This window comes from Rhincodon typus, chromosome 6 (assembly GCF_021869965.1).
Source record: "Rhincodon typus isolate 14 chromosome 6, sRhiTyp1.1, whole genome shotgun sequence".
In the NCBI taxonomy this organism is placed as follows: Eukaryota; Metazoa; Chordata; class Chondrichthyes; order Orectolobiformes; family Rhincodontidae; genus Rhincodon; species Rhincodon typus.
In genome coordinates this window covers 18,942,198-18,966,659 of record NC_063337.1, presented here as the reverse complement: position 1 = coordinate 18,966,659, position 24,462 = coordinate 18,942,198, and the positions used below count along the sequence as shown (strand labels likewise).

The following is a 24,462-nucleotide window of genomic DNA, read 5'->3' as shown; positions in this document are numbered from 1 at the left end:
AGCTTCAAAACGGGACAACTTATGTAGCACACAGCATAAGCATCAGGTTACAGGCTGAGATAGTATGAACTGCAGATGCTGGAGAATCTGAGATAACGAGGTGTAGAGCTGGATGAACACAGCAGGCCAAGCAGCATCAGAGGAGCAGGAAGGCTTCATTTTTGAAGAAGGGTCTAGGCCCAAAACGTCAGCCTTCCTGCTCCTCTGCTGCTTAGCCTGCTGTGTTCATCCAGCTCTACACCTTGTTATTTCAGGTTACAGGCTGAGCTGAGCGATGCCATAATCAATGGATCAGGTCCAAGTTCTGCGATCCTGCTGCATCCAGTTGAGAATGGTGATAAACAATTTAACATCTTGCTGGAAGAGGATGCCCACAAATATCCCCATCCTCGGTGCTGGAAGAGCTGAGCTCATAAGTGCAAAAGATAAGGCTCTAGCCTTCATAGCAGTCTTCAGTGGTTCAGAGATGTCCTGGAGCTGAGACGACTGACCTCCAAAACCCGTAAGTGGTTCAAGAAGCCCGCTCATCACCACTTTCTCAAGGGCAGTTATGGGTGACCAATAAATACTGTTCCAACCAGAGATGCCCAAGCCCCACAAGTGAATCTTTTTTAAGAAGATTTTCTTTAATAATTTTGAATTATAGAATCTCTACAGTGTGGAAACAGGTCATTTGCCCCATCGGGTCCACACTGCCCCTCTGAAGAGCATCCTACCCAGACCCACCCACCTATCTTATATCTGTGACCCTGCATTTACCATGGCCAAACCACTTAACCTGATTGTTGTACAAAGCATAATCTGTTTCCATGATGTCCTTCAGGGAGGAAAAACTGCTATCCTTTATCGGGTAGGGCCTATATATGATTCTAGACCTATGAATATATGTGTGCCTCTTAATATCCCTCTGAAATGGCTGAGTACCCAGCTCAGTTATTTCAAGCGACTAAAGAGAGAACCACTGTGGATGTACGCGCGCCAAATGGACGTCACAAATTCACAGCATTGTGCAAATTCTGAGAACAAATATAAAGAAAGCATGTATCATCTTGAATCAACACAACATCCTCATCCTTTTGGAGAAAAGAAAATTCCAAATTCCACTACTGGTTTCTTTCCTGAACAGTTCATCTAATTTTTATATTGTTAGAACAGTGGTGGGAGGAATGCACTTTCTTTCTTTAGGTCTACCACTCCATGGGACACAACATAAATTTAATTGCTTTGCTTATTTTCTGATCGGTATGGAATGTTCAGATCCTGGCACATGTTACCAACATCAGCTAATGTCTCTGGAAGCTTGACACATGCAGCTTGCTGAGGAAACACTATATTAAGCATCCTCTGTTTTCAAGAGGGCAATCAAGTTTCACACTGAATTCACCACAAAAGTGCTTCAGAGATAGGAGACTGTAGCTGAGCAGGTCCTTTCTTTCAGCTAGCTTTACTAATGGAAGATCCAAGCCTGCAAAATCAGAGCACCACTAAAATTCAGTCATTTAAGAAAAAGTTAGATGTTTTCCCTGAAGTGAATTCAAGCAACTATCTGGAATCATACGCTTTCCAAGAAATGACTTGTTTTAAAAAAAGATCCTCAGTCCTTTCAGTGATGCTTTGAAAAAAAGACAATTCAGGTCTCCATAATCCTTCAAACTGAAATTCACAAAAACTATTGAATACAAAGCCATCATAACAATATTATGCCAACTGTTCTTGAATTTTTCCCTTTCAGAGGAAATTAAGTTTCTGAATGTACCTGGCCATTGTAGATGTTTTCTTACCAGCCTGTTCTGGAATGTTATTACACTTCTCTGGAGCAAGTGGAACTTAAACCTGGACCTCCTGGGAGACAGTACGAGTTCATGATATAAGCCCTAAACCTAGTTTTCATAACTTAAAAAATCTCAATTTAAATCATACTGTCTACCTCCAAAACCCGATGGAATGCTAAACAAGTATGTGCAGTGCCACGAGGTACTTCAGTGGCCTCGTGCATCATGCAGATTAAAATGAAACTCTATGACTAAACCTCAAATTCAGCCTGTGATCTGTCGCCTTGACTGATACAGAAGTCTGGGCAGTTCATTGGGTTTACTGTAACTCCGAAATTGTATTCCGTAAAACTTGTTAGAAAACATTTGTCAAACGAGGGATGACATTGTCAAGTAATCTGTAAGTAGTTACATAACTTAGAATATCATTATTTTACATAGTGTGTTGCTAATTCCTGTAGAACTGTATTGCTTTGTTTATTAGTGTCATCCTTAGCCGATAACGTTCTTATCGGAGTCTCAACATGATGGATTCAATCCCACAGAAAGATAGAAGGACAGCACACCGAGAGGTGCAGTACTGAGAGGCTTTTTTAAGTTCACTTGTGGGATATAGGTGTCACTGGCTGGGCCAGCCTTTATTGCCCATCCACAGTTGTGCTTGAGAAGGTGGTGTGAGCTGTCTCCTTGAATCGCTGAAGTCCATGTGCTGTAGATCCACAATCCCAGGAAGGAATCCCAGGATTTGGACCAAGTGACAGTCAAGAAATAGTGATATATTTCTAAGTATGGTGGTGAGTGGCTTGGCGGAGAACTTGCAGGTAGTGGTGTTCCCATGCATCTACAGACCTTTTCTTTCCAGATGGTAGTGGTCAAGTGTTTGGAAAATACTGTCTAAGGATCTTTGAATTTCTGCACTGCATCTTACTGATGTTACCCAAGTCTACTGAGTGTCGGTGGTAGGGGGAGTGGATGTTTGTGGATGTGGAGCCTGTCGAGCGGGCTGTTTTGTCATGGATGGAGTCAAGCTTCATGATTGTTGTTGGAGCTGTACCATCCAGGCAAATAGGGAGTACTCAATTATACTCCTGTCTTGAGCCTTTGTAGATGGTGAGTAATCTTTGGGGAGTGACTAAGTGCAATATTCCTAACCTCTGGCCTGCTCTTGTAGCCACTGTATTTATATGGTGAGTCCGATTTCAGTTTCTGGTCAGTGGTAACCCTAACGATGTTGCGAGTGGGGGAGTTCAGTGCTGCACAAGAAAAAGTGCTATATGAGATCTGGTTGCTTTGCTAGATCTGCTGTCTGCCTCTTCGAGGTACATGTAAAAGACCCCATTTCATTATTTTATCCCTGTTGTTAAGACCAAGATTTATCCTTCAATCAACAGCTCTCAAAAAGTTGTGGTCATGATCACATTGCTGCTTTGCAAGAGTTTGCTAGGTGCCAATTGGCTGCTTCATTTCCTACATTACACCTGTGCTTTCACTTCTCAAGTACAGAATTAGATGTAAAATGCTAGGGCCATCTGGTTATTGTGAAAAGCACTGTATAAGTGCAGTTGAGCCAGGACGCCCAGTTTCAAGTCCCACCTGCTCTCGAGGTATGTAATGACATTAGTGAACACTTGGAAAATATCTAAAAATGTAAGACATTTCTTAGTGTTAGCCATTATAAAGTCTAGAGCTAAAGGCAAAATACTACGAATGTTGGAAATCTTAACGAATTAAGTTTCTCAAGCATTCAATGTACCTGACAGTATCTGTGGAGTGAGAAATAGTGTTAATATTTCAAGTATGGTATGATTCTTCAAAACTGAGAGGTGTTAGAAATGAGGGCTTCTGAGTTTTGAGTTACGTGGCTTATAGACTGGAATAGGTTGATGATAGGCCAAGTTATTTCTTTCAAAGGAGTTTTTTATGCTGTCGCATTGACTGTAAGAGAAAATCAACATTACTGATTTGCCATCAAAATTTTCCAAGGCCCTACACGCCAAGCTAATTACTTTGAAGTGTAGCTAGTGCTGCCATATAAAGAAGTGCAGTAGTCCATTTTCACACAAGGACCTACAGAATGCAATAAAAGATATACCTACTTCTGGTAATATTTGAGTAGAAAAGTGTTGGCTAGGACATCTGAAGGTAGAGAGGTGGCCTTGGAATGCAAGTTTTTTTTCTTTAGGTAACATGTTGAGATTCAACCATAAGAGCACTTAAGCAATGGATTGTGCTAACTTTGCCTTAATGCAGAATTAGGTTAATTGGCAAATAGATTTCTTGAGGCTCAAAATAGATAATCTATTAATGGGTTTTGCTAATTATCACAAATTAGGCTGATTGGAAAATGAAATTTCTCCACTATTGACTGCTAAGGTAGATATGAAAAATACCTTGACTATTGTATCCAATTATAGTCAAACAGACATTAGGAAGTATTTAAGTGCTGAAGACAGTCCAAGAGGAGACTGGTATTGGGAAGAATGGGGTTGGTATATCAAATTGTGAAAAATATGAGGAATTTGGTCTCTTAGAGTCAGAGCCATGCAGCACAATAGGTCTTTTTCAGGTATGCAATATGGTAAAATTGTCACAGTAACGTTAATGTAATTTTATGTCAAAATGAGTCATCTGGAACTGAATTTTTATAAACAGTGACTGACTGACTGACTGTTTGCTAGTACTTAGACTTTCCACACTCTTCTGATATGAACTTTAGACAATGAGTAGACTCAAACTATGATTCACACTGAGAGCAATGCAATGTAATTGGAACAAAAACAGTGCTGGAAAAGTTCAGCAGGTCTGGCTGTATCGGTAGAGGGAAAAAGAGATTAACATTTTGAGTCCAGTGACAATTTGTCATAACTTTGTGGAGCATAATCAGTGTGTTTATTTAGTTGGATGTCTGCAATTTTTGCAAGAAATGTATTTCAGGGAAATATTTTGGTTTGGGAGTTAAAGCTAAATTCGTTTACAAGTGTCCAGTGAACCCCATAGGTAGTGCAACCCATTTACATTATTAGGTCGAAGAAGAAATTGAGAGAAAATTAACAATGTGTCCAATTGAGAGCAGCCCAGAGTTGGTTATATTATCATGGAGATGATCTTTAAAGATTATCTAGTTTCAGATTGTCTGGAAATTTGCTGAAAGAATTAATTGCAGTTTGGACTGCATGCGGCTTACAGCTCACTGAGAGAATGTAGCAAAATTATTGTTAGATGCATCTGCACCATAAGCAGAGTTTATACTAAAAGAAAACATCATAATTGATCGTGCAATGCAGGTAATGTTTAATCTCAGTTTGAATTATACAGGGAAGCAACAGCTTGAAGATTGCCTAGGTTGAAACTAATGGGAGAGTCTACAGTGGTGTTCCACAGGCTTGAACCAAAGAAAACAACATGAAGATTAACTTGGAAGTGCTGAAAAAGTAACCAGCTTAAGTTCGCGGTCAACTAGCTGGAGTCGGGCGTTCTTCAGTGAACTATGGCAGAAGTAAAAATTACTTGGAAGATTGATGTATCTTAGACCATTCTTGTGGGGTGGTGGGTGAGGAAGGAAGAGTAACCCTGAGTTGATAACACATGTAGTTATAAGGCTATGATGTTAACTTACTCAATTTGTTCATCATACAGTAAAACTTGTTTGTTGTGTCTTTAAAATAAATCGCCTGTGGTATAATTCCATTGGTTAGAATGAGGAGGTGTTCAAACATTTTTTTAATGTTCCCCAAATGGGTTGTAACAAACTTCACTCACATCTTAGTGAATGAAATATCTGTACTTTATCCACCTGAATTGTAAACTGTAGCATTTTGTGATTCTTTTTTGAATATAAATATTAGTGGCAAGCTCTGTATTACTCATCCCTGATTGCCGTTGAATTGAGTGGCTTGCTGGGCCATTTCAAAGGACAGTTGGAAATCAGCATTGCTGAGAGTCTGATGTTGCCTGGTCTGGCCTTCATGCAATAATGGCAGATTTTCTATCCAAAAGGACATTTTTGAAGACCCTTTAGTTCACTGTACTTTGTTTTCTGATCACCGATACTGAGACTAGTTTTACATTCCATTAATTGAATTCAGATTCCACTAGCTGTCATAATGTTATTAGAACTCACATCACCAGAGCATTAAAATAGAATCAGAACTACTAGCACAGATACTAGACATCTGAAACAAACAAAAACAGAAATTACTGGAGAAACGCACTAGATCTGGCAGCATTTGTGGAGATAAGAGTGTAAATGTTTAGAGTCCAGTGACCCTTCCCTGCTTTCTCTCAATTTTAGTACACGGGATTGGATTTATACTGTGAATTGCAAGATGATGTCTGCCTATCATGTCACTGTTGAAGGTTTCCTGCAAATGTCAAATTGTGTGAATCTCAAAATTCAAACATAGTTACTAAAGTGTGATCTTAGCTATATTGTTTTATTATCAGAAAAACCCAGAGTTAACACTCAGCAAAGATATGCTGGTCAACAGTGTGAAATGCTAAATGTCTCGAAACAAGATGGGTACGATAACTTGGAACTGTGTGAATCTGCCTTAATCTTAATACTTGGAAAGAAAAGTTTTTCAGCAGACAGTTGGTTTCAAGCTTTAAGTTTTCATTTTCTTTCCTCTCCTTCAGGTGAAACAATGAAGTAGCAATACTGTTTTAAGACAAAGAAATGCAGAGCTGACATTAAGTGACACCAGCAAATCAATCTTACTGTATGTAAGTAGCAAAAGTGCATTCTAAGCATTTGTGCGTAACCACTTCATGAATTTGTGAAACTTCTTCTATTTTCAAGTCTGCATAGATTGGTGTTTTTGCTATTTCAAAGATATTTAGCCTAATATGTTTTGGATACTGATTCTGTTGACCTGTGTTGCTGGAAGAAATAAACTCATGTGGATTTGCCAGCTTGGTTCCTCGTATTAAAATAGATTTTCCTTTTTTTTTTTCACTACCATATTTCATTTGACCCACTGTTGCTCACCTTGGAGTTTAGATCAACTTTGCAAATGTTGATGGATCTGTTGCATGGTAAAATTGACTTTGACATTTCATTGTAAAGGATGTTTTCTAATCCCTAAAATGTTGGAAGTGAGTATCTTTATTATAACAGTACTACTTTAACCGTTCATCCTTATGGTTCCGTTCTTCCATTGCCGTTTCTCATCCCGTTGAATGCACTCATGCCATTCTATTTCTCATTGCATTTTGCTCATGCCATCTATCTCCGCTTTGTATTTTATAAATCCAGTGCTACCCTCACACCTCCCAAATCTCTCCAGTCAATATAGCTACATTGCATGCTCTAATTTGACCAGAACAATACATGGCTGATATGTTTCAAAGTAAGAGATTTATTAGAATCGTAGAAAGTAGCTAACAAGGCACTCATTTGGCCCATCACTCCCATGCTGATACTTTGAAAGAGCTATATATTAGCCCTACTTCCTTGCTTTGTATAGCACTGTTTGTTTCTCCATTGAGGATTTATCTAGTTCCTGTTTGAAAGTTACAATTGAATCCGTTTCCATCATATTTTCAGACACTAAATTCTAAGTCATTGTACCTCTCTGCACAACCTTTTTTCCTTGTATAGTCTCTGGTTGTTTTGCCAATTGCTTAAAATTGTCCACTGGTTATCAATGCTTATGCCTTTGGAGACCATTTCTTCTTATTTACCCTACAAAATTCTTAAGTTCACTAGTCTCTGTATAATTGAAGACCTTCATCCCTAGTAACCGATGTATTATGAAGACTTGGGATAATATAGTATAGGGGCTTGTACGACATGGTCTACAATGAGAAATCTGAGAGAATCCCATGTGTAGTCCAGTGATGCCCCTCATAATGTCAGGAGCAAACAGCTACATTTTTGAACTATGTTCCAGGTGCCATGGTGAGCTTTTTAAATGCCTGTTAACATGGATTATTGCTAAACAGCCCCATTAACATCAAATCTTGCTTTATTAATACATAGCATCATATCCTACTGACTCAGAGTCATACAGCACAGAAACAGACCCTTTGGTCCAACTTGTCCATGCCGACTAAGTTTCCCAAATTGGAATTAGTCCCATTTGCCTGCATTTGGCCCATATCTCTCTAAACCTTTCCTGTTCATACATCTGTCCAAATGACTTTTAAATATTGTAACTGTACCTGCATGTGCCACTTCCTCTGGTGGTTCATTCTACGTACAAACCACTTTCTGTGTGAAAAAGTTGCCCCTCAGGACCGTTTTAAATCTTTCTCCTCTCACCTTAAAAAATGCCCACTAGTTTTCAACTCCTCCAACCTGGGAAAAGACCTTTGCAATCCACCTTATCTATGCCCGTCATGACTTTGTAAACCTCTATAAGGTTATCCCTCAACCTCCTATGCTCCAGTAAAAAAAGTCTCGGCCTATCCTTTATAACTCAAACCCTTCAGTCCCAGAACATCCTGCTAAATGTTTTCTGAACTCTCTCCAATTTAGTAATATCCTTTCCATAGAGGGGTGACCAGAACTGTACACCGTACTCCAAAAGTACACCAGTCTCCTGTACAACTTCAACATGATGTCCTAACTCCTATATCCAGCAGTCTGAGCAATGAAGGCACCTATGCTAAATGCTGCCTTAACCACCCTGTGTACCTATGATGCAATTTCCAAAGAACTATGTACCTGAACCCCTAGGTCTCTCTGTTCAGCAACACTACCCAGGGCTGTACCATTAACTGTATAAGTCCTGTCCTTGTTTGTTTTCGCCAAAATGCAATACCTTGCATTTATCCAAATTAAACTCCATCTGTCATCTTTCAACGCATTGGCCCAATTAATCAAGATCTCTTTGTAATCTTGGATAACCTTCTTCATTGTTGACTATACCCCAATTTTGATGTCATCCTCAAATGTACTAACCACGCCTCCTAAATTGTTCAAATCGTTCATATAAATGAGAAACAAAAGCAGACCCTGCACCAGTCCCTGGGGTGCACCACTGGTCACAGGTCTGTAGTCTGAAAAACAACCCTCCATCACCACCCTTTGTCTGCTGGAAGGAAACAAGATGTCGACAATTCCTGACATAAAAGCCAGAGTGGGTACCTGTTAATTTTGAGCATGATGTTTGCTCCTTGGTATTGCCATCTTGGGCAGACATGTCAGGGGACACTACAGCTGCATGCATCCCCTCATCCACTGATGCAGGAATCCAAAACCTGTCAAACCTCTCTGAATCCTTGTGGCACCTCTCTGACCTACTTGCAGAATGCCTCTGTACTTTAAAATTGAACTTGGGGTGTACCAGCAACTAACATTGATATCGTAGGTCTTAATACTATTGTGGGTTTACGTACAAAGCAGGCACTGCCATGGTTTAAGAAATCGGCTCACCACCACTTTCTCAAGGGCATCTAGGGATGGGCAATAAATGTTGACCGAATGCCACCCGTGTCCCATGAGTGAATAAAAAGAAAAGCTGCTGTAAAGATATGCACCCAGCTCGCAGACTGGAACAGCCTCCGTTACAGGGCTGCTCAGAGAAACAGAAAGGTAAACAGTAAAGGTGCAGCTGTAATTATGGGTGCCTTTAATTTGCATGTAGATTGGGAAAGCCAAATCTGTAACAATACTATAGAGGAGGAATTCCAGGATTCTGATTGGAATGGTTTTCTGGACCAATATGTTGACGAACCAACTAGAAAACAGGCCATTTTAGACTGAGGATTGTTTAAAGAGAAAGGAATAATTGGCAATCTAGCTTTGAGAGACCACTCTGGGATGTGTGACCATAATATGATAGAATTCTTCATTAACATCGAAAATTATATTGTTGATTCTAAGACTAGGGCCCTGAATCTAAATAAAGGTAACTACGATGGTATGATTAGAGGGATTATGATGGATAGGCAATGGCAAACATTTAAAGATCACATGGAGGAACCGCAGCAGTTATTCATTCCTATCTGGCACAAAATCAAAATGCAAAAGGTAACCCAACTATGGGTAACAAAGGAAATTGGGAATGGTATTAGATCTAAGGAAAGGGCATACAAATTAGCCCAAAAATGTAGCAGACTTGAGGATTAAGAGCAGTTTAAAGTTCAGTAAAGGAGGATAAAGAGATGGATTTGAAAAGGGAACATAGAAACATTTAATCAATTTTTATAGGTATGTGAAGAAAACAAATATTGAAGATAAGTGTGGGTCCTTTACCGTGAAAATCAGGGGAATTTATAATGGGGAGCAAACAAATAGCTGACCAACTAAATACATAAGTTCTGTTGTCACAAAGGAGGACATATATAGTATGGCAGAAATGTTTTGGGAACACGGGGTTTAGAGAAGGGGAGAAACTGAAGAAAATCAGTATTAGTAGGGAAATGGTATTGGGGAAGTGGAAATTGAGATTGAAGGCAGATGTATCCCCAAGGCCAGATAATCTACTTCCCACAGTACCTAATGAAGTGGCCGTTGAAAAAACAAAGGCAGGATCAGATAGAATCAGCATGGATTTACAAAAGAGAAATCGTACTTCATGAACCTACTGGAATCCTTCAAGGATGTGACTCCGATTTGGTGAGAGAAAGTCAGTGGATGTGATTTATTTGGACTGTCAGAAGGCTATTGATAAAGTCACACATAGATTAGCGTGTAGCACGTGGGATTTGAGGTAGTGTATTGAGATAGGTTAAAAAAAACTGGTTGGCAGACAGGAAACAGAGGAGGAATAAATGGATCTTTTTCCGAATGGCAGGTAGTGACTAGTGGGGTCCCACAGGGTACAGTCCTAGAACACCATCTATTCACAATGTATACTAATGATTTGAATAAGGGAACTAAATGTAATACCTCCCAATTTGCTGATGGAACGAAGTGGATGGGAGGATGAGATGTGAGGAGCATGTAGAGATGCTTCAGTATGATTTGGGCAAGCTAAGTGAATGGGCAAATGCATCACAGATGCACTAAGGTGGATAAATGTGAAGTTATCTACTTTGAGAGCTAAAATAGGAAGACGGATTATCTGGCTACAAATTTGGAGAAGGGATGTGCCACAAGGTGCAGGTATCCTTGTACACCACTCACTGAAGGTAAACATGCATGCGCAGCAGGCAGTTCAGAAAGCAAATGGTCGCTTTCTTAGTGAGATATTTGGACTACAGGAGCAAGGATGTCTTGCTGCAATTATACAGGACCTTGGTGAGACCATACCTGGAATATTTTGTGCAATTTTGGTCTCCTTCTCTGAAGAAGGGTGTGCTTGCTATAGCAGAAGTGCAGCAAAGGTTTACTGGATTGATTCCTGGCAGACTGATGTACAAGGAGAGATTCAATTGGCTAGGATTACATTCACTGGAGTTCAGAAGAATGAGAAGGGATCTCATAGAAACCTGTCAAATTTGAACAGAACTAGACAGAATAAATGCAGGAAGCACATCGTTACAGAGAGTCCAGGGCTAAGGGTCATAGTCTAGTGACTATGCCCACTATTGCTCATAGTGTCTGAGGATGTATAGGTTAAGTGGATTAGGATTGAGACAGGTGGAAATTTCTTCAACTAGAGAGTGATGAACCTGTGGAATTCACTACCACAGAAATCAGTCATGACAGATGGAACATGCCTGATAAACTTCTGAATTTTTTTGAAGCGGTGACTGAGGTGGTGAACTATGGAATTCTATGGATGTTGTTTATATGGACTTCCAGAAGGCATTTGATGAGGTCCCACCTAAGACATTTCTAACTAAGTTTAGAACCCCACAGAATGGATGGCAAATTACTGATATAGCTGGGAGTTGGTTCAGTGGCAGGTAGGGGATACTCAAATTGGCAGGATATGAATAGTGGTGCCCCACAAGAATCTGTGTTTGGACATCAGTTGTTCACATTATTGATGAACAACTTGGGTAATGCGTAGAAAATCACATATTCGATTTTGCTGATAATACGATGTTGGTGACATAAGTTTATGTTATCTTCGACAATGTCTACAAAGTGATAGACTAGTTAAATGAACAAAACTGTGGTAGATGGTGTTCAATGTAAGCAAGTGTGAGGTTATTTATTTTGCCCCACAAAAGGTTAGATCAGGGTACTCCCTTGATTGTATGAAGTTAAATGTAGTGATGTCCAAAGAGTCTTGGCACTCAGGTGCATAGATCTAAATTGCCACAAACAGATGCAGAAAGTAATCAAGGCAGCTAACGGAATGCTGGCCTTTATGTTTAGAACACTGAAGTATAAGGACGTAGAAGTTATGTTGCAGCTATACAAAATCCTAGTTAGACCCCACTTCGAATGGTGCCCACGTCAGATCACAATACATCTTAGGAAGAATGTATTGGTCTTGGTGGGAGTATCATGTAGATTCACAAAAATGAGACCTGGGCTTCACGGATTAGGTTATGAAGAGAGATTATATAAATTAGGCCTATTTTCTCTCAAATTTTAGAAGGTTAAGAGGTGATTGAATTGAAGTCTTCAAAATAATAACAGGAGAACACAGGGTGGATAAAGATAACCTATTTCCACTTGTTGGAAATTCTAGAACTAGGAGGCAAAGTCTAAGAATTAGGGCCAGACTTCTCAGGAGATATGTTAGGAAGCAATTCTAGACAGAAAGGGTGGTAGAGATTTGGAGCTTTCTTCCACAAATGGCAAGTGATACTCGATCAGTTGTTAATTATTAATCTGAGATGACATTTTTGTTAGGCAAAGATATCAAGTGGTATAGGCCAAAGGCAGGTAGTTAAGCCCCAGATCAGTTGTGATCTCATTAAATAGCAGAACAGGCTCGAGGGGTTGAATGACCTATTCTTGTTCCTGTACACTTTACGTTTTCTGCACCATTTTATTTTACTGAGGATCCACCTGATAAATCGTTTCCAAACAATTTATTTTTAATGAAATCTCATAATTAAGAAAGATCGTAGAATTTAATACATTGTGCATGGAATGGGAATAATATGCTCATGGGCTGTAAGTTTGAAATGACAGACATAGATATCTGACCGCAATCATTTTTTTCCTTGGAAGAAGTGTATACTTTAAGGTGACCTGATTAAGGTTTTGAAATTAAGATGGGAATTATCACTACTGATACCAGTAATTTGTTCTCATTAATAGATCTTGAAGTTGGGGTACTGTCAGAGATTAAAATGCAAAAGGTCTGGAAGAGGAATCAAAACCATCTTGACCTAACCCATTAACCTCCAGTTTTAACAAGGACAGGAGGGAGGGAGTGTTATGACCAATTCACTTGTCAGAAGCAAGTTGGCCATTTAAATGTCATATTGAGACTATGTACCTTAATTTCAGCCGCAGAAATCTGGGCTTGAGAAAACTGCGCAGTAAACGAGACTAGAGGGATTAAATCTGAAACGAGGCCGAATACTCCTTGAGAAGCAGGAGTGCTTCCTCCAACTTAAGAAACAAGTAAATTAAATCATCCCACCATTCCAAATTGCCATCAGAAATCTGAACACTGGTGCATCTTTTAGCAATAATCTCTCTCCCTCCCCCAATACTGTAATAGACTTTGGACTTGTGAACTAAGCTCTTGACCAAAAGACCCCTTGTCTGACGATCAAGATTCCTGCAGTCATATGTTCCTCAGGGTTTTACAATCTTAGCAGAGCCTCTAAGTAGAATTCCCCTCCAGGTTAAAATCTAGGTTTAAGAATAGGAGAAATAAGAAAAAGCAAAGGAAGGAAGTCCCTGTTGGGAGTAATCAGTAGGTCTCTGCAAAGTAGTTCCACAGTGGGTTACAATATAAACCAGAAAATATTGGAAGCTTTTAAGAAAGGTATGGCAATTATCGTGGGTGATTTTAAAATACAAATAAACTGGATTAAAAAACATTGGCCAGGGTAGCCTTGAAGGAAAGTTCATGGAATTTGTTAGAGATTGTTTTTTGGAGTAATATGTTGTTGGACCAACCAGAGCAGGGTATTCTGCATTTAATAATGTGTATTGAGGTGGGATTAACTAATCTCATTGTAAAGGATCCTCTAAGGGAGAGTGAGCACAGCATACTAGAGATTTGAGGGTGAGAAACTGGATTCCTACACTAACATTCTGGGGTTTAAACAGGCAATTATATAGACATGAGGACAGATTTGGTCCTAGCAGACTGCGCAGGAAGACTAAAAGGTATGGGATTTGATGAGCAGTGGCAGATGTTTTAGGATATATTTAATTTCTCCCAATTAAAACATATCCTGGAGAGGAAGAAAGATTGTAAGAGGGGAAAAAACATCCATGGCTAAACAAGAAAGTTAAAGATAACATAAAGGCAAAAACTAAGTGTTATTATATTGCAAAGGCCAGTAGCAGGATGGAAAATTGGAAAACTTTTAAAGATCAACAGGGTTACTAAAAAGATCAAAGGTAAATTATGAAAGCAAACTGGTGCAAGACAATGGACAGCAGAAGCATGGAAATGGCAGACACACTAAATCAATTTTTGCAGAGATAGTAGGAACTACAGGTGCTGGAGAATCTGAGATAACAAGGTGTAGAGCTGGACGAACGCAGCAGGCCAAGCAGCATCAGAGGAGCAGGAAGGCTGACGTTTCGGGCCTAGACCTGTCTGTCTCCTCTCCACCTATCTTCTCCTCTATCCATCTTCTATCCGCCTCCCCCTCTCTCCCTATTTATTTTAGAATCCCCTTCCCCTCCCCCATTTCTGAAGAAAGCTCTAGGCCCGAAACGTCAGCTTTCCTGCTCCTCTGATTGTTCAGCAAATGCTGTCCAATTACAGAATCGCATATCAATTTTATTTTAGTTTAGTTAATGTGGAGTACAGTCTGTATCTGTCCACTGGGAACAACCAAAAAAGCATGCTGTTTGATTCATTAGCCTAGTATGTACAGCTTATATACCAGGCTTCGCACTGCCACTGATTCAAATGGCAAGCTGCCCGATTTGTATGGGAAGCAGACATCTTTTTTGGATTGATGGAAGCCTTGTGATAACAGAAAATGATGCTCAAGTAGCCTTTATCAGTAATCTGGCCAAAGTTATTTGCATACCTTGCAAGCTTGCCACGGCAATAGAGTGCATTAAAGCTATTCTGTAAAACAATGGCAATCCTAATTAAGTCACCATTTGCCCAGGAATGCCCAAGCATACAGCTGGGCTAAGGGCTGCAACTTCTGGACATGAAAATTAGCTGGTCTATGCCGAAATTGCCTTAGTAAGGTCATGCATCTCAAATGTGAACAACAGGTAAAACAAGCTGTCTTAAGTTCTGTGTAGTGGTTATTTAGGCCAATTAATCAAAGTCTCTATTGTCCTGTTGTATAAGTTGTTGTGATCTTTTGAAATTTGTTCTTGTGTTTTATCCTGATAAGTACAACATGAAAAACTTTGGTAACATGTCTTTTTCAACAATATTCAGGAGTGATTTCAACTGGAAGTGAGTGCATAATATGAATGTTTTCAGATTTCCTGGCTACGTTATCCTAGAACATTTCTAAAGATGCTTTTAAGATTATTATTTCTATGCACGTGAAGCATGACAACAAATGGACAAACGTCCTGTTAGAATGACACAGCATCACTGCATTTAAAACCTTTGCACATTTTGCAGAATAATATTTTAAGTTTGGGGATCTGATATGTCCGATCCTGTATAGAATGCAGTTTTGAAGGAGGCCATAATATCCAAAACATTGACATCCAAAACAAGCTTGTGTTGAGCTTCACTAGAACACTGCAGCAAGCCTGAGACAGACATGTTGGTTAGGGAACAGGGTGGTGCGTTAAAGCTAGAAGAACAACATCTCATTTTCCGCTTGAGAACCCTACAGCCCTCCGGACTCCATATCGAGTTCAATAATTTTAGGGCCTAAACTTTCCCATGTCCTAGCCCCCTACACCACACACCAGGCCTTGTTACCACATAGCCTGCCATTACACACCACCTGTTATTCATCACTAATAGTCCCCATTAACAACTATTCACCCTCCCAGCCTGATCGTTATCAACTCTGTCTGTCCAACTGCTGTTCTCTCTTTTTAGGCTCTATCCTATCATTTACTCCCTACCCCATCCCCCTCCCCTTTTTTTTCTGCCAACGTTTTCCTAGCCACCACCAGTTCTGAGGAAGGGTCGCCAGACCCGAAACGGTAACTCTGTTTTTTCCTTCACAGATGCTGCCAGACCTGCTGAGCTTTACCAGCAACTTTATTTTTGTTCCTGATTTACAGCATTCACAGTTCTTTCGGTTTTTATATCGGTCTGTATCATGTCTAACTTAAAATACTTGGTTTGATTATGGTCTTTTAGTTTCTGACCTTGTTCTATGGCTTCTAGTTTTTTCTTCTGTAGATTGTACTTTATTTTTATTTCCGCTCTGTTTGTAATTCCTTCAATTAAATTTAATCATTTTCTTTTCTAGGTCCCTTTTTGGAAACATACTACTAGCAAGCTGCCATTAGATGTTAGGAAGTGGCCTGTATTGTCTAAATTGACATTTCGCTTTTTGCTTGAATTTGGGAATTTGCTATGTGCATGCGAAAGTGCAACTGCTTCTTAGACTTCTGTGCCACCATTCATGGGTAGGCTGCTCCATTTTTCAAGTATGTGTTAGCTTAGATGTAGTGACTTGCATTGCAAACTATTAATGCATTTTCTGTTCACTGGAGCACGTTCTTGTGTTCATGTGCAAGTTGCCAGCAGCATTTGAATGATCAGCATAGAATGTATAATAGTGGTACTTAAAAGAACATGCACTGGATTTAAATTTTGGTGATCTATTACAGATCTATCTCACGATTACTATCAAGACATAATAATCTTGGTATTGAACTGTGTTAAAATAGTCATTGTAATATTGATGGATTTAGTAGTATTTGTCTTTAAGTGTGACAGAAATCATCTCCTCCTCCTTAGCTCCATCTGATAGCTCCTACCAAACAGGAATCCTGGAAAATTTCTCAAAGTTTCTTCTGTGTAGTGCATCATCTTTTGAGAAGAATGAAAGCAACAAGACCGCAGTTCTACTGGGCTGCTTTTACTTTCTTTCCCATTGTCCCTCTTCACTTCCCACTAATAATGTATTGTTGTTTCTTGGGGAAATGCAAACTGTTGATTCAATCATCCCTGCCATTGATCAAGAGACAATCAGATGAGATTGCACCCCATCTGGTTTCCTGTTTCTGCCCTAGTCAGTCAGATGTTTATTTTTGGATGAATTGAAAATCTAAACTGAAATTGATGCTTACACTTTCCTCTTCGGATAAGGACCAACACAGACACTTTTGTAGTTGAATACCAATCTGGGTAACTTTCTTTTGGCAATTTTGACTCTAATTTTGTTAATTATAATGCATTGCTGACACCAGCTCACCCGTTAAAGTTGTAGTTTTGAAGAATCAATGAATATAAATGCAAAACCTGGAAAGATTTCCGACTCTCAACTAGCAGTTGCAGATTGATAATAATTATCAAAAGAACCATGGACACCAGATTTTATTTAGCAGATTTGTTGTCTGGAATGTACTGAAAAGGATGATGCAAGCAATTTACTAGTAACTTTCAAATGAGGAAATTAGATTTATCACTTGAAAGGGAAGATTTGCAGTGCTATGGGAAGGTCAGAGAAATGGGTTTCATTTGATAACTGACATAGAACTAGCATGGGACGGTGAGCTGAGTGACTTTTTTTTCTGCGCTATTTGTTTTGTAAATCTGGCATACCCGCACAAATTCAAGACTTCTGTTGGAACATAAGAACTAGGAGCAGGAATAGGCCATCTGGCCCCTCGAGCCTGCTCTGCCATTTCTGATCTTTGAGACTCCGCTCCACTTACCTGCCCACTCACCATAACCCTTAATTCCTTTACATTTCAAAAATTTATCTAGCCTTGCCTTAAAAACATTCAGTGAGGTAGCTTCAACCGCTTCACTGGGCAGGGAATTCCACAGATTCACAACCCTTTGGGTGAAGAAGTTCCTCCTGACCTCAGTCCTACATCTGCTTCCTTTTATTTTGAGGCTATGCCGTCTAGTCCCAGTTTCACTTGCTAGCGGAAACAACCTCCCTGCCTCCACTTTATCTATTCCCTTCATAATCTTATATGTTTCTATAAGATCTCCCCTCATTCTTCTGAATTCCAATGAGTATAATCCCAGTCTACTCAGTCTGTCCTCATAATCCAACCCTCTCAACTCTGGAATCAACCGACTGAATCTCCTCTGCACTCCCTCCAATGCTAGTATATCCCTTCTCAAGTAAGGAGACCAAAACTGCACACAGTACTCCAGGTGTGGCCTCACCAGGACTCTATACAGCTGCAGCATAGCCTCGTTATTTTTAAACTCCATCCCTCGAGCAATGGCAAACAAAATTCCATTTGCCTTTTTAATCACCTGCTGCACCTGCAGTCCCACTTTCAGCGATTCATGCACAAGGACACCCGAGTTCCTGTGCACAGCAGCGTGCTGCAATTTTTTACTGTTTAAAACATAGTCCATTTTGCTGTTATTCCTACCAAAATGGATGACCTCACACTTATCAACATTGTACTCCAACTGCCAGACCTTTGCCCACTTACTTAGACTATCTATATCCCTCTGCAGACTTTCAGTGTCTTCTGCACACTTTGCTCTACCAATCACCTTAGTGTCATCTGCAAATTTTGACACACCACACTTAGTCCCCAACTCCAAATCATCTACGTAAATTGTAAACAATTGAGGTCCCAACACTGATCCCTGAGGCACACCACTAGCCACTGACCGCCAACCAGAAAAACACCCATTTACCCCTACTCTTTGCTTTCTACTAGTCAACCAATCCTCTATCCATGCCAATACATTAATACTGTAATACCGTGCAACTTTATCTTGTGTAGCAGCCTTTGGTGTGGCACCTTGTCAAATGCCTTCTGGAAATCCAGATACACTACATCCACAGGTTTCGCATTGTCCACCATGCAAGTAATGTCCTCAAAGAATTCCACCAAATTAGTTAAACATGACCTACCCTTCGTGAACCCATGCTGGGTGTTCCCAATGGGACAATTTATATCCAGATGTCTTGCTATTTCTTCATTAATGATAGATTCAAGCATTTTCCCCACTACCGAAGTTAAGCTAACTGGCCTATAGTTACCTGCTTTCTGTCTACTTCCTTTTTTAAACAGTGGCATCACATTGGCTGTTTTCCAATCTGCGGGAACCACCCAGAGTCCAGTGAATTTTGGTAAATAATTACCAGTGCATTTGCTATTTCCCCCATCACCTCTTTTAGTACCCTGGGATGCATTTCATCAGGGCCAGGAGACTTGTCTACCTTTAGCCCCATTAGCTTGCCCAGCACTGCCTCCTTAGTGATAATGATAGTTTCTAGGTCCTCACCTGCTATAACCTTGTTGCCATTAGTTTTCGGCATGTTATTTGTGTCTTCCACTGTGAAGACCGACACGAAATAACTGTTTAATGTCTCGGCTATTTCCTCATTCCCAGTTATTAAATTGGCCTTCTCATCCTCTAAAGGACCAATGTTTACCTTCGCCACTCTTTTACGATTTGCATATTTATAGAAACTTTTGCTGCCTGTTTTTATATTCTGAGCTAGTTTACTCTCATAATCTATCTTACTTTTCTTTAACCTTTTTTGTGGCTTTCTGTTGGCCTATAAAGATTTCCCAGTTACTAGTTTCCCACTACTCTTTGCTTTTTTGTATGTGTTTTTTTTTTCAATCTGATACTTTCCTTTATTTCCTTAGACATCCATGGCTGGCTCTCTCTTTTCCTACAGTTCTTCTTTATCACTGGAATATACTTCTGCTGAGCACTGTGAAAAATTGTTTTGAAAGTCCTCCACTGTTCCTCAATTGACCCACCATAAAGTTTTTGCTCCCATTCTACTTTAGCTAACTCCTTCCTCATTCCTCCATAGTCTCCTTTGTTTAAGCACAGGACATAGGTACTGGATTTAACCTTCTCACGCTCCATCTGTATTTTAAATTCGACCATACTGTGATCGCTCCTTCCTAGAGGATCCCTAACTGAGAGATCATTAATTATTCCTGTCTCATTACACAGGACTAGATCTAGGATAGCTTGCTCCTTCGTAGGTTCCATTTACATATTGTACAAGGAAATTATCGTGGATGCATTCTATGAACCCCTCCTCAAGGCTGCCATGACCGACCTGGTTTGACCCATTGATATGTAGATTAAAATCCCCCATGATAATTGTTGTACCATTTTTACATGTGTTAGCTATTTCTGTGTTTATTGCCTGCCCCACCACGATGTTGTTACTTGGTGGCCTATAGACCACACCTATCAGTGACTTCTTCTCCCTGCTATTCCTAATTTCTACCCAAATGGATTCAATGTTTTGTTCAGTAGAACCTATATCATCTCTCACTAGTGCCCTGATATCATCCTTAAAAATCAGAGCAACACCACCTCCCTTACCTTCCTGTCTGTCCTTCCGAACAGTTTGATACCCCTGGATATTTAACTCCCAGTCATGACCATCCTGTAACCATGTCTCTGTAATGGCCACTAAATCATACCCATTTGCCATGATTTGCACCGTCAACTCATCCACCTTGTTTCGAATGCTCTGAGCATTCAGATAAAGTGCCCTTATGCCAGGTTTTGCACCTTCTTTTTGGGTCCTATTACCTCCATTACTAACAACTCTTGAGTTCTCCTTCCCTTTAACTTTTTTCCTGATTTTCCATGGAGTTGAAGCTTCCTCATCACCTGCTAACCTGCTGCTTTGCCTTACATTAATTGTTATTCTCCCTATACGCTCACTTCTCCCTTCCCCCCCCTAATTACTAGTTTAAAGTCCTATTAACCACCCTATTTACTCTTTTCGCCAGAACACTGGACCCGGCCCTGTTCAGGTGGAGTCCATCCCAACGGTATAGATCCCTCCTGTCCCAGAACTGATGCCAGTGCCCCATGAAAAGGAAACCCTCTTTCCCACACCACACTTTTAGCCACATGTTTACTTCCCTGATCCTCGCCTCCCTATGCCAATTTGCACGTGGCTCGGGCAGCAATCCAGAGATTATGACCCTTGAAGACCTGTTCTTTAATTTTGTTCCTAGCTTTTCATAATACCGAAACAGGTCTTTTTTCCTTGTCCTGCCTCTGTAGTTGGTACCTACATGGACCACAACAACTGGATCCTTCCCCTCCCTCTCTAGTATCCTTTACAGCTGGTCAGAGATGTCTCGCACCCTGGCACTGGGCAGGCAACACACCATGCGGGATTCTCTATCCTGCTAGCAAAGGATGCTGTCTATCCCCCTGATAATGGAATCCCCTACAACTACAATCTGTCTTTTTGCTTCCCCCTATTGAATGACCTCCTGGACCATGGTGCCATGGTCAGTTGACTCATCCTTCCTGCAGCCCTGTTCCTCATCCACACAGGGAGCAAGTGCCTCATACCTGTGGGATAATGTCAAGGGCTGCAAGGAGATTAGTGTTTTTCAAGGAAATTTTCATTTAGGGCAGTGAGTCTTCAGCAACATTCCAATTATAATGGATATTATCTCCTGAATCCAGACAATACTGGAAGTCCGCTTGTTGCAGACTTCATGAGTTGCTGGGCTGCTAAATATGCAGAATTGCCAAGCATCAGTCCTGAGTTTTCCAGAAATGACCCATTGGTTCTGTGAAGAATGTCACAAAAGTTTTCTTTGTTCCACACTATTACAATTTTGGTGTTCAAGAATCTATAAGGTAAATGTCCCAAGAATGTAACACTTTACTCTGAACTGTCTGCCTTCATTTCAGAATTCCAAACTCCCTAAAAAAAAAAAACTTTTGCCTGGTTATTCACATAACAACGCAAACTTGCAATTTGAACTTGAAGACTAACGAAAGAATAAAAACATTTCTCATGAAAAATGTCAACAAAGGAACAAAGCCCTCGACACAACGTTAAAGCCAGGTCAATGCAGCGAGCTTCAACGTTTGATATGTCTTCAGATATGTTAAGTTTATCTCTTACAGGTGAGATGTTTTTACTACACACTTGTGTTAAAATCTATTACTTAGAAACACGTTTTTGAGCATGATTTTTTGAAGTAACAGATGAGTTTTGGAAAAAAAGTATTTTGTTGGAATATTTAAGGAAATCTGTAAATTATCAGTCTATAGGTTGGCTGGCCACAAGCTAACCTTTTGAAGATCTTCTGATTTCAGTGAGACTTTACTATGATACTTGATATAGGAAGTACACTTAAGCTCTTACAAGCTTGAATATCTTGGATTTTCGAATTAGCAGAAAATTTTTTTTAGTTAATCTGGTCTTTTAATGCCTACTTTTGGGATACTTGAAACAGGTTTCCTTCATCTTCCAATAAGAAATCTAGTTTTAATGCAGAGCTTCCTCAAATTAACTAACCAGTTAAGACAAATCACTTATAAACGCTTATTAATTTTATAGATGCCGAATGGGGAGGTTTTCTGAACTGCAAAAGAATAGATAAATGTTAAAATACTAAATGTATTGTTAGTTGCTGCAGTTTTCTTTGTGAGGCATTTGTTGCAACTAAGACAGTACAGCAGGAACAATTTTTGCATATCAGGAATGCAGTGCATGGAAAATAAAAGCCCTGCAGTCGTCAGAGGTTAGTTTAATTAATAAGTGATTCAAGTATTTGAATGTTATTAAAGATTTTTGGTTCTTGCTGAATATACACTTTGCACCCAGTAACTTGTTGCACACTGAAATGCCAGATGCATAAGATTTGTTTTATGGCTTTTGTTTGCTGGTCAATTTAGCATTTATATGAAATAACAATTATTATTAACACCATCATATAGTCTTACTCTTGACATCTTCAAACATTTTTTTAGTTCACTAATGGGATGTTAGGTGAGCATTTATTGCACATCTGATTTTTTAATTGATTTTATTGTTACGTGTACTGAAGTACAGTGAAAAGCTTTATTTACGAGCACTACAGACAGATCATGGTAAGCAAGCATGTACAGATCAAAATAACTTAGACAGAGGTACAAGCTACATTGCACAGGGCGTGTGCTAGGCAAGATCAGCGTTAGCAAGATCAATCATTATTTGAGGCTAGAGAGTCTATTCATCAATCTAATAACAGTAGGGAAGAAGCTGCTCCTGAGCTTGCTTGTGCAGGTGTCAGGTTTCTGTAACTTCTGCCTGACAGAAGAGGTTATAAGAGATCATTACTGTGTGCGATGGGTCATTGATGTTGGCAACCTTTCCGCAGCAGCAAGCCACGTAAATGGACTCCATGGATGGAAGGTTGACTTCCGTGATGGTCTGGGCTGTGCACACCACCTTCTGTAATTTTTTATGGTCCTGGGCAGAGCATTTGCCATTCCAGGCTGTTATGCACCCAGACAGTTTACTTTCAATGGTGCATCTGTAGAAGTTGCTGAGGGTCCTTATGGACATGCCAAATTTTCTGAGCCACCTGAGGAAGAAGTAGTGTTGTTTTGTTGCCTTGACTGTCACATTTACGTGAGCAGTCCAGGACAAGGTGTTGGTTATTGTTACTCCGAGAATCTTGGTGCTCTCCACCCTCTCAACCTCAGTTCCATTGATGTAGATGGGGGCGTGTTCTCCTTTCTTTTTGAAGTCAATGATTAGTTCTTTAGTTTTGCTGACATTTGAGAGACAGGTTTTTTCATTGCATCATGTCACCAAGCCCTCTATCTCCCTTCTGTATTTTGACTCGTTGGTGTTAAATATCTGTCCCATTCAAGTGGTGTCGTCAGCGAACTTGTAGGTGCCGTTCATTTGGAATTTGGAAACACAGTCATTGGTGTATAGGGAATACAATAGTGGGGTGAGAACACATTATTGGGGGACTCCAGTGTTGAGTGTGGAGGAGGTGCAGTAACCTATCTTCACTGATTGCGGTCTGTGGGTCAGGAAGCTGAGGAACCAGTTGCAGAGGGCGGAGCCAAGACCAAGGTCATGGAGTTTTGAATCAGAGATAGCAGGAACTGCAGATGCTGGAGAATTTGAGACAACAAGGTGCAGAGCTGGATGAACACAGCAGGCCAAGCAGCATCATAGGAGCAGAAAGGCTGACGTTTCGGGCCTAGACCCTTCATCAGAAATGGGGGAGGGGAAGGGGGTTCTGAAATAAATAGGGAGAGAGGGGGAGGTGGATAGAAGATGGATAGAGGAGAAGATAGGTGGAGAGGAAACAGACAGGTCGAAGAGGTGGGGATGGAGCCAGTAAAGGTGAGTGTAGGTGGGGAGTTAGGGAGGGGATAGGTCAGTCCAGGGAGGATGGACAGGTCAAGGGGGTGGGATGAGGTTAGTAGGTAGGAGATGGGGGTGCGGCTTGAGGTGGGAGGAGGGGATAGGTGGGAGGAGGAACAGGTTAGGGAGGCGGGGACGAGCTGGGCTGGTTTTGGGATGCGGTAGGGGGAGGGGAGATTTTGAAGCTTGTGAAATCCACAGGGCTCGAACAGTTCATCCACTTCACCGACACCTTCCACCCCAACCTTAAGTTCACCTGGACCATCTCTAATACCTGTCTCCCCTTCCTGGACACCTCTGTCTCCATCTCGGGCAACCACCTAGAAACCAATATCCATTTCAAGCCCACCGACTCCCACAGCTACCTAGAATACACCTCCTCCCACCCACCTTCCTGCAAAAATGCCATCCCTTATTCCCAATTCCTTCGCCTCCGCCGCATCTGCTCCCAGGATGAGGC

The 24,462-nt window shown here is 40.4% G+C and overlaps 1 protein-coding gene across 4 annotated transcripts in view; it reads left to right on the top strand.

Annotated features, from left to right (window-relative positions):
• Window positions 1–6,404: 6,404 nt before the first annotated feature.
• Window positions 6,405–24,462, top strand: part of LOC109938345 (inositol polyphosphate-4-phosphatase type I A) — a 184,937-nt gene continuing 166,879 nt past the window's right edge. For all 4 annotated transcript variants that reach the window (XM_048598190.1, XM_048598191.1, XM_048598188.1 and 1 more), the window contains exons 1-3: window positions 6,405–6,494; window positions 16,164–16,323; window positions 21,539–21,757. In XM_048598190.1, coding sequence (XP_048454147.1) covers window positions 21,652–21,757 — 106 coding nt within the window. In that variant the 5' untranslated portion in view covers window positions 6,405–6,494; window positions 16,164–16,323; window positions 21,539–21,651. The remainder of the gene's footprint in view (window positions 6,495–16,163; window positions 16,324–21,538; window positions 21,758–24,462) is intronic.